The 15001-nt window shown below is 42.4% G+C and overlaps 1 protein-coding gene across 46 annotated transcripts in view; it reads left to right on the top strand.

Annotated features, from left to right (window-relative positions):
• Window positions 1-14733, top strand: part of LOC311063267 (serine protease FAM111A-like) — a 33942-nt gene extending 19209 nt beyond the window's left edge. For 23 of the 46 annotated variants that reach the window (XM_084082621.1, XM_084082618.1, XM_084082617.1 and 20 more), the window contains 7 exons: window positions 2565-2630; window positions 3609-3695; window positions 7577-7642; window positions 8359-8445; window positions 9521-9652; window positions 10439-10479; window positions 12304-14733. In XM_084082621.1, the coding sequence (XP_083938747.1) occupies window positions 2565-2630; window positions 3609-3695; window positions 7577-7642; window positions 8359-8445; window positions 9521-9652; window positions 10439-10479; window positions 12304-14181 (2357 nt within the window). In that variant the 3' untranslated portion in view covers window positions 14182-14733. The remainder of the gene's footprint in view (window positions 1-2564; window positions 2631-3608; window positions 3696-7576; window positions 7643-8358; window positions 8446-9520; window positions 9653-10438; window positions 10480-12303) is intronic. The other 23 variants (XM_084082620.1, XM_084082619.1, XM_084082612.1 and 20 more) reach the window with 11 other exon arrangements.
• The last annotated feature ends 268 nt before the right edge of the window (window positions 14734-15001 follow it).

Below are 15001 nucleotides of genomic sequence, written 5' to 3'. Positions count from 1 at the left end.
GGTCACAAAGAAATTCGCATTACGAACGTAACACATAAAAAAGTCAACCCCAAAAAAAAACTCCCATGCGATCACAAAATAAACAATGCCTTGTACCTAAATGTATCTCTTTTCTCCCTACACGGTAGAACACTACAAAATACATACTCATAGGAAGAAACCATATTCTGCTATACTACTCAACGATTTGATTCGACTAATTGTTAGACTTATGCCGATAGTAATTTACATAATTACAAGTATTTTGCAATGTTCCCAAGATATGTACAAGGCTTACTCTTATATACTTTAAACTGAACCCAGGATTTTTCTCCGGGCTAGGGCTCTCGAAGTCCGTCGCGCGCCGATATCTGAAAAGTACTTGTACACGTACTTCCAGTGTATAATCGGATCCCAGGCCCAGTCTAAGCCCACCACTGTGGCTCTAAATGTAGAACATGAGGTTTGTATAATTACATGTAAGTTTCAAACTTTTCCAAACGATATAGTGGTAATTGTTTTACCTTAAGATTCCTTGTCTCATACTTCTCCAAACGTTATAGCGGTAATTGTTTTATTGTAAGCGGCCTTTTACTTATACTTCTCCAAACGTTACAGTAGTATTTGTTTTATTGTAAGCGGCCTTTTACTTATACTTCTCCTAACGTTACAGTGGTATTTGTTTTATTGTAAGCGGCCTTGTACGTATACTTTTCCAAAATCAAATAATAGGTTTGTTTAGCCATAGTTAAATGATCTTGAATGTTGAAAAGATGTTCGAATCGCAGCCAAAAACAAATACAATAAACCCATCCCCGCTCCCAGACCCACTAAATGAGTCAAGAACACGGAGGGCCATTACACCGTTATAATAAGTACGATCAGAACATCACCCTTCAGGCCTTCAACGGCTTCAGAAGCGTTCCTGTGTTACAAAACACTTACCTTAGGCCCCGGGTTCTCCCCCCAAAAAACCTCCCCCTCAGGAAACCAGCCATTCGCCCTTAAAATCAAAAATAAAACCACACAAAAAATCAGGTTCTTTTCGTATACCCTTCTCTCCAAAAAGAAGAAAAGAATATTAAAAACGACTGCCGACGACGCCATTATATGTAGTATATTTTCGATCCCAAAAGCGGGCTATTAATAACAGTTTCCTGGGAAAGAAGCTTTAAAGTAGAAAGAAGTCCAGAGGTCCAAGGTTTCAGGTCAAGCATCGTTTATTTCAGCCTGACTGGACGTCTGCCATGTGGGTTCCGATCAGCAGCGCGCCCAGTCACATACAAAGCACATTATTTATACAAAGCTCACCTTCTACAACAAGGAGGGGCTAGGTGGTTTAAGCCCAGCCCCCCAACACACATACATGTATTCTAACACAGTTGTCGGGCCGAGTCCCCGCCTACATCTTGGTATCCCACATTTAGCAGTTATACAGTGTAACAATCTTGTCTTATTTCTATTTATCAAACTTTACGTTTACACAAAGGCTGGTTTAGTATTTCTGGTTCAACATCTCTCAAGCTTTAAAATGAATCCACACACTTTAAACTTTATGGTTTCAAACAGTAGTTAGAAATACAATGAGTCAAATAAAAGCCACATTTACTCCAGACTGAATCTTTTCCTTAAATGGCATTTCTCTTGGTTAACAGCACAGATCATAGTTATCCACTTTATTCATTTCAAATACTCATTTAAAAGACTCGTTTTGTGTTCAATGTACCTAGTCTTATTCAACAGAGTTAAAATTAAACTTAAAGGTCTTCTGTAGACATTCTGTCCTACCCAACCACTATGCATTCACTGTCGGGGGTCAGCTGCCTCCTCACGAGGGAACAATGGTTATTCTGATTAGGTTAAATAAAAACAAAGAAGGACACTTCTCAACTGAAGGTGTCAACACCTGGTCTCCAGTGATTTACATCTCTTGCCCTGTGAGAGTTTGAGCTTCAAAAGATCTAAACACAATAGAACAAAGCCCCTCTCCTGGAGGTGAACAACAGCTTATCCTATAGAAAAATAAGAGTTAGGGTGAGGGGAAATGCAAATTGATTATTGCAGCCGTCAAGCTTGGGAGTTTCTATAACACAGGATGTATTATGATCAATTATGAGAAACGCCGTGTCCATGTTTGAAACGATACTACACTAGTTTAATTCTGCTTTTGTGAAATAGGCCGCTGGGACCCGTTTCACAAAGACAGAATTAAATCATCCTGGATGTAAAGCCAAATCCAGGTTTGACAAAGCCTGCTCAGTGCAGCCTGGTTTATTCTGTTCCACGAACCAGGCTGAGAAGGAGTGACTTTGTGGAGCCAGGATGGTCAAGCCCAAAAACGTATGTTGCTGTGTGTGTGTGTGTGTGTGTGTGTGTGTGTGTGTGTGTGTGTGTGTGTGTGTGTGTGTGTGTGTGTGTGTGTGTGTGTGTGTGTGTGTGTGTGTGTGTGTGTGTGTGTGTGTGTGTGTGTGTGTTCACAACAACTCTTCATTCTGCTAGTCTATAATAAGTTCCATTAACCAGCCCGGTAGACATTGTAAAATGGAATATGTTGCTTCATATTGTTCTATGTTTCCTGTGTAAAGGTGGAAATAATACCAGAGCTGCTGCTTCAGCAGGAGAGCCCACTGCTAGCTCAGAGGAACTGGCAGGTACAGAGCAGATTTTTGCAAAACATTTTTTTTGATATTACTCCTACAGATTTTGTCCATACATCCTGCGAATCGGCACACAGTATCTCTATAGTCATGTGATCAACACTGATCTGTCCGATTTTCCATATTCCATCCTGTTAGATTGGCTTCCAAAGTTTGCAGGATTGTTTCGTTTGGAACAAAATGCCTCAAATCATGAACACAGCCTTCGATTTCCACAACATTTTGCACACACATTCCCACTAGGCTGAGGAAGAAATGCCACCCTTTTAACCTTGCCTGTTATAGCGCCACCAGCAGGTCTAATTTAGCAAAACACTTTTTTGGGTCAAAATGCCTCAAATCATGAATGCAGTGTCCGATTTCTGTGAAAGGCCTAAGAAGAAATACCACCCTTTTCACATTGGTCTATTATAGCGCCACCAGGAGGCCACAAAAACCTACCTGACCTGGCGGAGACCTGTGCTCCGAGGGTTCATAATGTGCTCATTTGGACCTGTGCTCATTTGGGTTCATAATGACTTCTTGTGTTAATGTAATGTTGACACCATTTCTTTCTTGCCAAATGTTGAGAGAGAAATAAGCAACCAGGGGCCCATTTCACAAAGGCAGAATTGCAGAGCTTGTAGATCTACTATTTTATAGAGCCACTGTTCTAAATCCCCAAAATGACACGGATGCTTTCCTGGTGCTAATGGGTTAAATATGTGTTCACAATTGCCTTTACAATTTATCAGACTCTCTTAATGCAGAGTGATTTACAGTAAGCAAGGTAAACACGAGGTAATGCATCAAATACATAGACATAGTAATCTATAGGTAAATCAACAACCTATCATGAGTCTATACAGTATGATATCAATAAATAAATAATCTGGATGCCAGGTCAACAAATGAACCTGTCATCTGTCTACATGACATGCTATCTAAATGACATTAGATTGTGTAATGATGACACAATATCTTCCTGTTCAGCAGCTCTACCAGCAGGTGGCGCTGATTCCGGGGGAGAGGTGCAGGCAGAGGCCACTCTACCCAGTGACAGCTCAGAGGAACCCACAGGTACATGGGAACCAGTGTTGCCTTATTAGTGTGGTTGCCCAACAGGGCAACCAGACTATAGTACTCTATACTCTTTATTTATTTATAGATAAACTTTTTTTCAGACGCATCTCCTCCCACAGTTTTTATCCCCTAATGTTGTGCCATATATCAAAATGACCGTCTTGAACGGGAATCGTGCGCTTGTATAGGGCTAAGAGATTGGTTGAATAGTTTAATTGATATTAATTTATTAGTGCCATTAAATGTCCCCATCCGCTTTAATGGAAAAGTGCAAAAACTCAAATTCAAGTATTTTTTTCTCAGAAACCGTAAGAGCTAGAGTTATCAGATTTGGAGGGATAATTCATAATATTGTCCGAAATTATTGAAAAAAATATCACACCATTCGGCCTCATGGTGGCGCTATAACAGCCCCCTTTACGTTTTGGCCCGTAACTCTTGAACCGTAGGTCCGAAAATCAAAATTTCTTTTCACCTGGATTCCTTGGGTCACTACGCATCTCCCCATATAGGCCACGCCCATTTGCGTCAGGATAGATTTTTTGATATTGATTTATTTCTGCATTAAATTTCCCCATCCACTTTAATGGGAATTGCAAAAACTCCCATTCAAGTATTTTTTTCTCGGAAACCGTAAGGGCTACAGTTACAAGATTTGGAGGGGAGGTTAATAGTTTTTTGAAAAATTATTAAGAAAATAATCACACCAGTCGGCCACATGGTGGCGCTATAACAGCCCCCTTTACCTTTTGGCCTATAACTCTTGAACCGTAGGTCGTAAAATCAAAATGTCTTTTTCCCTGGATTCCTTGGGTCACGACGCATCTTCCCATATAGGCCACGCCCATTTGCGTCAGGATAGATTTTCCGCCATTTTGAATTTTCTTCAAAACACACTTTTTGCTCCTTTTCCTTAAATTTTTTTCCAAATCTCACACAAATCGGTACACGTGATCTATGGACCCATGCGATAAACCTATCCAAGCGGAATTTTGATAGTCCGTACCGTCCGTCCGTAAATGGCTTCCAAAGTTAGCGGGAGGGGCCCGTTTGACCAAAAATGCCATAAATCACGAACGAAACGTCCGGTCAATCCCAAATTTCAATCACATGTCGAGGGTGGTATACTAAACCAATCCCCAAAAGCATTTCTACTTTGATCCATAGGGGGCGCCACGAATGCTCGAAATGTAACCGTTTGATGCAAAAACCTTATTTTGGGGGGATCGATCCTCTCAAAATGAAACGCAAGCCATCTCAGGAGTGACGACACAATGTAATTGGCGCAGCCTCCGACGTTATTCCTCCCAGCGTATTCCTCGAGTCCCGGCGGCCGCGACCCGCGACCGGCGTCGGCGCAACCACACTCTGCAATTTCCCCGGAATTGCGACGCGTCTAGTTTAATTCTGCTTTTGTGAAATAGGCCGCTGGGACCCGTTTCACAAAGACAGAATTAAATCATCCTGGACTTAAAGCCAAATCCAGGTTTGACAAAGTCTGCTCAGTGCAGCCTGGTTTATTCTGTTCCACGAACCAGGCTGAGAAGGGGCGACTTTGTGGAGCCAGGATGGTCAAGCCAGGCTGAATGAGTGTTCATGTATTTCTTTAAAAGACCATGAGGTCGAGCACAGATTTACTGATCCTGAAATGGAGAAGAAGCACTTTAATTCGAGGAAGTAAAGCTTATAAAATAAAACCTGCTGCTGTAATACAACTGAGACTGAGAGAATACTTTGGGGGTTAATGGTGGATAGACTGAATGTGTAAGTACCCCCAAAATATAGGCTACATTGGGGGGCCTGTTCATGCGCTGTGCCTACCGGCCTGGCTTTGACTTGTTCTGCCACCGTGTGTGTGTGTGTGTGTGTGTGTGTGTGTGTGTGTGTGTGTGTGTGTGTGTGTGTGTGTGTGTGTGTGTGTGTGTGTGTGTGTGTGTGTGTGTGTGTGTGTGTGTGTGTGTGTGTGTGTGTGTACGGATCTGCGCGTGCAAACAAACGCACACATGTAACATAATGACGATCTGTTTCTGCAGCTGTAGTGCGATGCAAGCGAATGATGTTGGTGTTGGGTTTCTCCGTGACATGATGATTAGTTTGAATAAGAAAATAGTGCTTCTCCAGTCAACGTGTTGTTCGTAGCATGCCATGAGTTTTAGTCAACGCAACAGTGGAATGCTTATGGCACCTCAGCGTTAGCCTGGTAAACCCTCCCTCCAGAAATCTCATTTCCATTTGATTGCTGGAGTGAGTCTGGCCTGATCGCCCATTCTACAATATTGGCTGTGGGCTGGAGTTGGGCGGGAGTAATACCGTTGACTGACAACCCCTTAACCCTGCAAGGCCCAGTGTGATCGCACGATCACATGTATGTTTTATAAAGAAATGAGTTTAAATAATTTTTCTTTTCTGTTATTCTTTTTTTTTTTCACCTCTAAATCCTCATTGGGTCCTATTGTTTAGTCTTACAATGCCATTGGCCAGGATATTTGCATATAAATACCCCCCACAGAGCCAGGAATCATCACAACTTGAAAAGAATCTGGGCCTTGCAGGGTTAAGCCATTGATCGTTTTTCCCCTTCAGCCAATCAGCAGTTCATTTTTACCACCTCCAGACTATGTGACGCAACAGGACTTTTGAGACGGCCATGCCCAAAATAGGTTGCCTTATTCGGATAGATGCCTGTCACTCCCCGCCCCTGCCGGTCTCTAAATTTTTATTTTTAAATAGGCTCTGTCATCATTAATTGACCACATATATGAAGTTAAACAACTAAATTCTATCCAAACGATATCTTAATAGTAAATTCCGTGCCTCAAAAATGAAGTTTGAGACCGTTTTAAAAATGAAAGTAAGAAGTGAAGGCACTCGCACAACAACAATGGCTGCCGTTCGTCTTTTGTCGGCAGCACGCAGGCTGCCCTCGAACTCGCCACCTGATTGGCCAACTGTCGCTGTCAATCACAGAACGATGAGCGACGATGCTGGTAGGCTCGTCCATTAGGTGAACGGGTTAGAAACGCCCAGACAAGCCTTCAGGTCAGACTCCTTCTTGAAATCAAATGGAAATGAGATTTCTGGAGGGAGGGTTTACCAGGCTACCTCAGCGTGAGGAGATTAGTAAAAGGGGAGCGGCATGCATGAGGAAAAGGACAGATCTTCAAGCTCACAGTGCGTCGCTCGCAGATCTGTTTAGTAAAATGGTGACGATAATGACATTGGATCACATGCGGAAGTAAACAATATGGGGAAAAATAGCAAACATTTTGTGATTATTAGAAGTGGAGACACATGTAAAGGCTGAAACTAAAGTAGATGATGCTGTAGCCAGAGCATGATTTTTGTAGCAAGTAGGGAGAGAATTGGAGAACTGCTTTGGCACTGATCTGGACCTAGTTTTTGTACAGACTTGCTTGAATTAGGTAGCAGGATGATGACACAATTTCTTCCTGTTCTCTACCCAGTGACAACTCAGAGGAACCCACAGGTACCCACAGGTGTTGCCAAATGTTGGGAGAGAAATAAGCAATGAAAACAAGCCTGTTTGGATCTTCACCCTCCGCAATAGCTTCAAAGCTATAGGGAGGATGATGTTTCAAAGGCAGCTTTATGTATAACTGGGCCACTATGAACACAACTTAATTGCTTCCATTTTAAACACTTGCTCTTTGTCAGTGTGTTCATCTGGTTGTGCTGTTCATATGCTTGTTTTGATTAACTCATTAATATTAAATATGTGTAATGTCTGAAGTGTGTGTTCACAACTACTATAAACCCTCTTCATTCTGCTAGTCTATAATAAGTTCCAATAACCAGCCCGGTAGACATTGTAAAATGGAATATGTTCCTTCATATTGTTCTATGTTTCCTGTGTAAAGGTGGAAATAATACCAGAGCTGCTGCTTCAGCAGGAGAGCCCAGTGCTAGCTCAGAGGAACTGGCAGGTACTGTACAGAGCAGATTTTTGCAAAACATTTTTTTTGATATTACTCCTACAGATTTTGTCCATACATCACGCCAATCTGTACACAGTATCTCTATAGTCATGTGATCAACACGGAGCAGTGCGTTTTTCCATATTCCATCCTGATTAGATTGGCTTCCAAAGTTTGCAGGATTGTTTCGTTTGGAACAAAATGCCTCAAATCATGAACACAGCATTCGATTTCCACTACATTTTGCACACACATTCCCACTAGGCCGAGGAAGAAATGCCACCCTTTTAACCTCGGCGTGTTATAGCGCCACCAGCAGGTTTAATTTAGCAAAAAAAAAATTTTGGAACAAAATGCCTCAAATCATGAATGCAGTGTCCGATTGCCGTGAAAGGCCTCAGAAGAAATACCACCCTTTTCACATTGGCCTATTATAGCGCCACCAGGAGGCCACAAAAACCTACCTTACCTTGCCGAGACCTGTGCTCCGATGAACACTTAGTTTGTATACATTTTGCGCTGGATTTGCTGTGATTTGTACTCAATGTGTTGTGTTTTGCATGGGTTTTGCTGTGATTTGTTTACATTTGTTGTTAATAAGCAGTTTTATTAACAACATCCATGTGGTTCCATTTGTACACTCTTGAGCATACCTTATGGGACCATTTGGGTTCATAATTACTTCCTTTGTTAATGTAATGATGACACCATTTCTTCCTGTCCAGCAGCACTACCAGCAGGTGGCGCTGATTCCGGGATAGAGGTGCAGGCAGAGACCACTCTACCCAGTGACAGCTCAGAGGAACCCACAGGTACATGGAAACCAGTGTTGCCAAATGTTGGGAGAGTATTAACACATCGGGTGCCAGCATTTTTTCATAACAACTTACCGTGGCTGCCAGCATTCTCCCCATTGACTGCGCTTTGCTGTTTAAAGCTCTAGACTCCGCCACGAGCAAATCCACGAAAAAAAAAAGCATCCATTCATGTAGCGCCATGACTCTGGCTACAGCCTGGAACGATAACATTTCACTCGCAAGTTACAACGGGGACGGATCGCGCATGACCGGTTTTCCACACCGGAAACAGATTCGGAGATATAGGCGTTTTAAAGAAGGAAATAGACAGACAGCGGATGGGAGCCATGTTTTTGTTTCCGGTGATCTATCTGGCCCTTCCTTCTCAATTGGTCACAATTGGTATAGTACTCCCAGAGCTGCTCCAGCCCCGCCCGTGTGGAGAAAAACGAGAAAGAAAAAAAAGACTGAAAACACGGTTCAGACCGTGTTCGGCACCAAAGCGCTACTCTGTGAAAACGCGGTTCAGACCGTGTTCGGCACCAAAGCGCTACTCTGTGAAAACGCGGTTCAGACCGTGTTCGGCACCAAAGCGCTACTCTGTGAAAACACGGTTCAGACCGTGTTCGGCACCCGATGTGTTAAGCAACCAGTTTCACAAAGGCAGAATTAAATCATCCTGCACATAAAGCCAAATCCAGGTTTGACAAAGCCTGCTCAGTGCAGCCTGGTTTATTCTGTTCCACGAACCAGGCTGAGAAGGAGTGACTTTGTGGAGCCAGGATGGTCAAGCCAGGCTGAATGCACGTTCTCGTATTTCTTTAAAAGACCATGAGGTCGAGCACAGATTTACTGATCCTGAAATGGAGACATGGGTAATTGCAGGCAAAGATGGTGCTGGAACATAGGCGTGTTTACACCAATTGGCATGTTCACACCAAGTGCCGTCACAAGTGGGCATGTTTACACAAGCTGCGATTGGTATTTTGAAAACATATCATTGGGCTAGAATTGTTACTAGGTAGATTTGCTGAAACATTTGAATAATTTTCTAATTTCTCTCTCTGATACCTCTGTGTTTCGGCCGCAGTTGTTCCGGGGAGCGACCCACAGACTGGCAGCCGGCACCACGCCGACCCACCCAGGTACCGCCGTGAACACGGCGACCCCTGTGGACCCTCGACCACCACACAGACCCCTGGTGACCCCTGGCCGCCAAAAGGCAAGTTTTTTTGGGGCTTGTAGATCTTCGATTTTCGCATAAGAATTGAATAAGTGTGGAAAAACATATTGGTTTGTGATCAGATTGATGCTTAATAAACAGTAAAGGCTATAGGATCAGTTAAACCTGGCTGTTAGCCTGGTCTGGGCCCAGTCATGGATAAACATATCCAGGTTTACTGGCTAAGTTAATCTGGCGAGATAACTCAGCTTTCATGATTCATGGCTGATCCTGGATAAATTAATCCAGGATATCTGATACATCCTGGCTTATTCTCCAATCTAGGTTTCGGGAAACAGGCCCCTGGCCTATGACATCAAGCCCACAAGAAGCCACACTATATGGGCCACATGAGCACTTTCCTGACACACACACACACACACACGGCCGGACCCCCACACACGTTGGTTTAAGCCCGTTCCCTGTGTGTGCTTGTGGCAGACGGCAACAGTGTAACACAGTGGGTCTACAGTATGTATTTGAAACATGCACAGTTTGATCATTCATCCCATAGGTCGCGGGGCCATCCCACAGTCGTGGCAGCCGTAACCATGGTGACATTCTTTTACATTAAAACGCCAATGAACAGCTGACATTTGGGGAAAGCAAAAAAAGTGCACATGGTAATGGTCAATGGCTGTGTGCAAATGCAGATGAATTGCTCCAGCTACTGAGGAGAACCGGTGTTTGGGCACACCGCACAGGCAACGCACAGAGCTTTGGTAAATTATTGGAGGATTTATATATTAATCTAAATTAACAATCCACATTTTCTCACCTCTACAGGTGGAACCCCTCCCATCAAAATGGACGCAGAGAAAATGACTGTAAGTCTGAAATAGTTTTTCAATATTCCACGGTAATCTTTTTCTATAGTATGATCCAAAACTCTTCATTAGCATTATTAAGATCATGTGGGTCCAGGATAATACTTATTGTAACTTGTTGCACACTCTGTGTGCAATTCAGAAGCATTTCCTCGGCCGATCACAGCGATCAGTTAAAAGTTATTCAAAAAGTATTCCAGTCATGATGACGAACCTTTATGTAGGCCTACTCTCCTCTACTAGGCGCAGGGCAGGAATTTCACAGCGGCCTCGACGGCCATGGCCCTCGTTGCCCCTCCCTTTGGCCGTGTGCCCCTTGAAAAATGATATGCCCTACACCTACGGCCACAGTGGCCGTGGTGCCCCAGTTTCCCCTCTGCTCTGTCTTCCTGTCAATACAGTTATATATAACAATATATATAACCGTATATATTGAATTCTGGTGAACACGGCCCTGACAGCAAAACAAGCCACGTTCCTTAGTGTTTATGCTTACAAAATGGAAACGATAGAGGAAGCTCTGAAACGGGACGGACGCTTCAAAACTGATGATTTCTCTAAACTCAAAGATATAAAAAAACATAACAGAACCATATAATACAATACTCCAGTTGTCTGGTTGAGATTCTAAATTCTTAGGTCAGCAGCCCTGGTTTCATGTCCTACTGATGAGACCAGAGAGAGAGAGCTGCTAAAACTGACTCATATACTGGTACAGAACCATATATAGGCCTTATATAAACCTGACAGTCTCTCCTCTTTCCACCGGAACAAAAACATTTTTACCACGTTCGTCCGTTCTGTTGTTATCGGTAGTTGAATTCGGCTCGCTTTCGCCATAAAACGCAGCCTGGAAGAAGAAATGTTTTCTAAATATCATAACATAGGAGTCGACAGGGTTATATTTTTGGTTCCATCCTTCTCTGAAAGTCAAGGCATCATTCATAGGTTAAATCATCCTTAACCATCAAGTTAAATAAAAAATCTCCGTGGACTTAAAAATCATTGTTTTATTTGATGTCTTTCCTTGCCTGGCATTTGGCCTTGTGCCGTCAAAAATGTACAACACCAAAGGCCAAGTGGCCTTGTCCCTAAAATGAAAAAAAAAATCCAGGCCTGGCCTAGCGTCTGAACTTTCCTGGTCGATGCTGTTGATTCGAACTATTTTTTTATAGCGTAGCTAACTATATTTAATACTGCAATATCAACATTGCTTTAACACCCATTAAAGGACGACTTCACCAATTTTCATATAATTGGTCCTCACTAATGCTCATTGTAACATGGTGCCATTTTTCTTTACTCAGCCTGTGTCTCATAGGAGGGCTGTGGACTCTTAAGAAATCTGTCTACACACAGTAACATCATCGTTAAACAGGGTTTTTTTTTTCAAACAATATTTCACATTTTGTATTTAGATTTTTATTAACACGAGAACAATAGCTTCTATTATAGCATGCTAACTTTTTATGAATAGAAAGCCTGCAGTTTCTATTAGCTTGGATTCCCCATCGATGAGGTCACTGGAAGACAGGTTTCTGAACTGTCCACAGCCCTCCTCTGAGACACAGAGTGAGTAGACACAAATGGTACCATATTGTAATGAGCATTAGTGAGAACCAATTATATGAAGATAGGTTGAAAACGGGTGAAGTCGTCCTTTAAGTGTCATTTACGTTTCTTGCTAATATGCATTTTCATTTCAATGTGCCTTTTTGGTAAAGGGCAGATGTTGCAGGTGGACAGATTTTTTGTGTATTTGTGTCTGTACTTTAGCTGTACTTAAATGAATTAGACTGTAAGACTGTTCTCTACTGTGCACAGAATCTACATGATGCCCCACATTCCTTCTTTTATACCTGTGGAAGTCATACAGGTGAAGAGGTGATGGTAACCTGTGACAGGAGCCAGACCATCATGGACACACTAATGACATGCCCGATATTTAAAGTTATTGCACAAAACAATGAAGGAAAGGAACTTGTAATTGTGAGAGGTAAACCTGGAAGTCTTAAAGCTATCAGCACACACTGTCCATGTTGTTTAATTTATCCGAAGGAGCATCTAATTATTAAATTCATAAAACCTAAGGGAAACCCTCAACACCCAAACAGTGTAAGTGTCCGTCCAGGGACAACCCGAAACAACCTCGTCGTTTTTCATGTAGAAAAAGATGGTAGAATTAAGGTGAACACGGCCCTGACAGCAAAACAAGCCAAGTTCCTTAGTGTTTATGCATACAAAAGAGAAACGATAGAGAAAGCTCTGAAACGGGACGGACGCTTCAAAGGTGATGTTTTCTCTAAACTCAAAGATGTAAAAGAACATAACAGAACCATTAACATTTCCAGTCTTGTTGACGACCATGATGGCAAAACATTCAAGGTCGTATTGGATACAAAAAACATTCCACTGGAGAAGCAGTCAAATAGTTCAGTTCCCAGTTATAGTACCAATACCAGTATGACTAGTCCCAGTACCAGTTCTGCACAGCAGTCAGCAACACATGTGCCAGTTTATACTTACATGTCAGAGCACACAGCAAGACAAAATACCCCTCCTACTCGGGCCAAACCACGTCCAATTGCAGATACTATGGAAATCCTAGCTCTCCTGCGTAAACAGTTTCCAGATTTAGAAAAGCACAAGAAAGACAGAGAAGGAAAATCATTTCCTATCAAAGAGCTACTCCGTGTGGGATTTGGAAAGAATGACGAACTATGCAATACAGTGAAAATGCAGAAGAAGTTAATGGTCCGGGCTGACTCTGTTTGTCAGGTGAGAGTAGCGGGGATTCCTACAGGGAGTGGTTTTCTCCTGTTTGCTAACTTCGTCCTCACATGTGCTCATGTGATTGAACACATTTATGACCATGGTACTAAACAGCTGACGCAGAAGGTCGCAGTCTCTTTCTGTTTAGAAGATCTAGAGAGCCAGAGGGATTCAGTGCCTGTGAAACCTGAGGTTGTTGTCTTTGAAACGCTTACGGATGAATCAGGATGTTATCATGATTGGGCTTTGTTGGAGCTTGACTCAGTCCCTACCCCAATCCCAAGCGGTTTGTTAGAAGACATTGCAAACTCTCTTCAGAGGGGTGGAATCTGTCTTATTGGACACCCAGATGGAGGAGTTAAAAGGACAGACCCATGCTTTATCATTCCTGTTGATGACCGTAAAAAGGTTCTAAAGGAGCGGTATGAAGAGGTTGCAATGCAGCTCATTACTGGTCAACACTTTAACTTTTTTCACCTGGTTAATCAAAGCCCATGTTTAGCTTATGATACATGCTTTTCCTATGGAGCATCTGGCTCTCCTATCTTTGATGAGTTTTGTAAGCTTGTTGCAATGCACACAGCGGGCTATGCCTATAAGACCAAGGGAAGACAGCCCCAGAAAGTACATCCCCAGAGTTTCATTGAGTACGCCCAACCCCTGTCACGTTTTCTTCCCAGAATCATCATCAAACTAGTGGAAAGACAGAGGTTTGATGTACTGGAGGCATACCTCCACTACACCTCCGAGCCCATTCACAAGAATGACACATTTAACCAAGTGAAGGAGGATGTGAGGAGAATAGTGGAAAGACAGATTCTCAGTGCATTTGAAAACAAGCTTAAAACATATGCTGGAGACTCTGAGAAAATCATGGAATTCATACAATTCTTCTGTCCACAAGACGATTCAGAACCCATGGACCTGTAACAACTGTTTACACTGTTGCAGGACTCATAGACAGTTACAGTAAGCATAGGGTTAAGATTCTGTTGTACCTTTATGAACAAGCCCTTTAGAGATACATACTTTAACTGTACGTCTTTTAATTTTTTTTACTGTTTCCAAAACTAATTTTGTATTGCCTTTTATTTTGCTGTGTCTTCAATATCGATATGCCCTTTTACAGAGATGATTTAAAAAAAGAACATAATTTATTCTATGCTGTAATTTTATTATTTTTCTGTCCTTTTATAATGTGTATCTTTATCACTCTCTGTGTCTTAATGAATCACTGTAATGGTTTATGTGAAACCGTTTCATTGCCTTGTTGAACTGTGCTGCTATCCTATACTGTATTGCGGTTGTGCCGATTCTCACCAAACGTGGCACCAACCCTGTTCAGGGGTCTGCCATCAGAATAGCCAGGGGGTCCCTAAAGGGGTCCTTAAGGGGTCACAGGTGCACCGTTACTCCATTCCACACCAAACGTGGCACAAACACTTGTATCAATTATATTGTGATGTAAGTCGAATAAATGAGTGAAATATGAGGTCTTGTCTTCCTTCACTTTGGATGTGAGATGTACTACCTCTCTCATAACAGTTTTCTGCTTCGCTCCTCTGTGTCGTTCCAATTTAAACTTGCTACAGTAATTTTATTCTCAGTGTTGGACAGTAAATGATTACAAAGTAATATTGTTATGATTAGGAACTCAAGGATGAACTGACAGGGTTCTAGACAGGGAGGTGTGGGACACCGAGTGTCGGGCAGAGGCCAGGTCTAATACAAAGGGTTTATTGACTAGGAA

Source organism: Gymnoscopelus microlampas, assembly GCF_963454915.1.
Source record: "Gymnoscopelus microlampas genome assembly, chromosome: 16".
In the NCBI taxonomy this organism is placed as follows: Eukaryota; Metazoa; Chordata; class Actinopteri; order Myctophiformes; family Myctophidae; genus Gymnoscopelus; species Gymnoscopelus microlampas.
The sequence above is the reverse complement of the archived record's forward strand: the minus strand, read 5'-3'. Positions and strand labels throughout refer to the sequence as shown.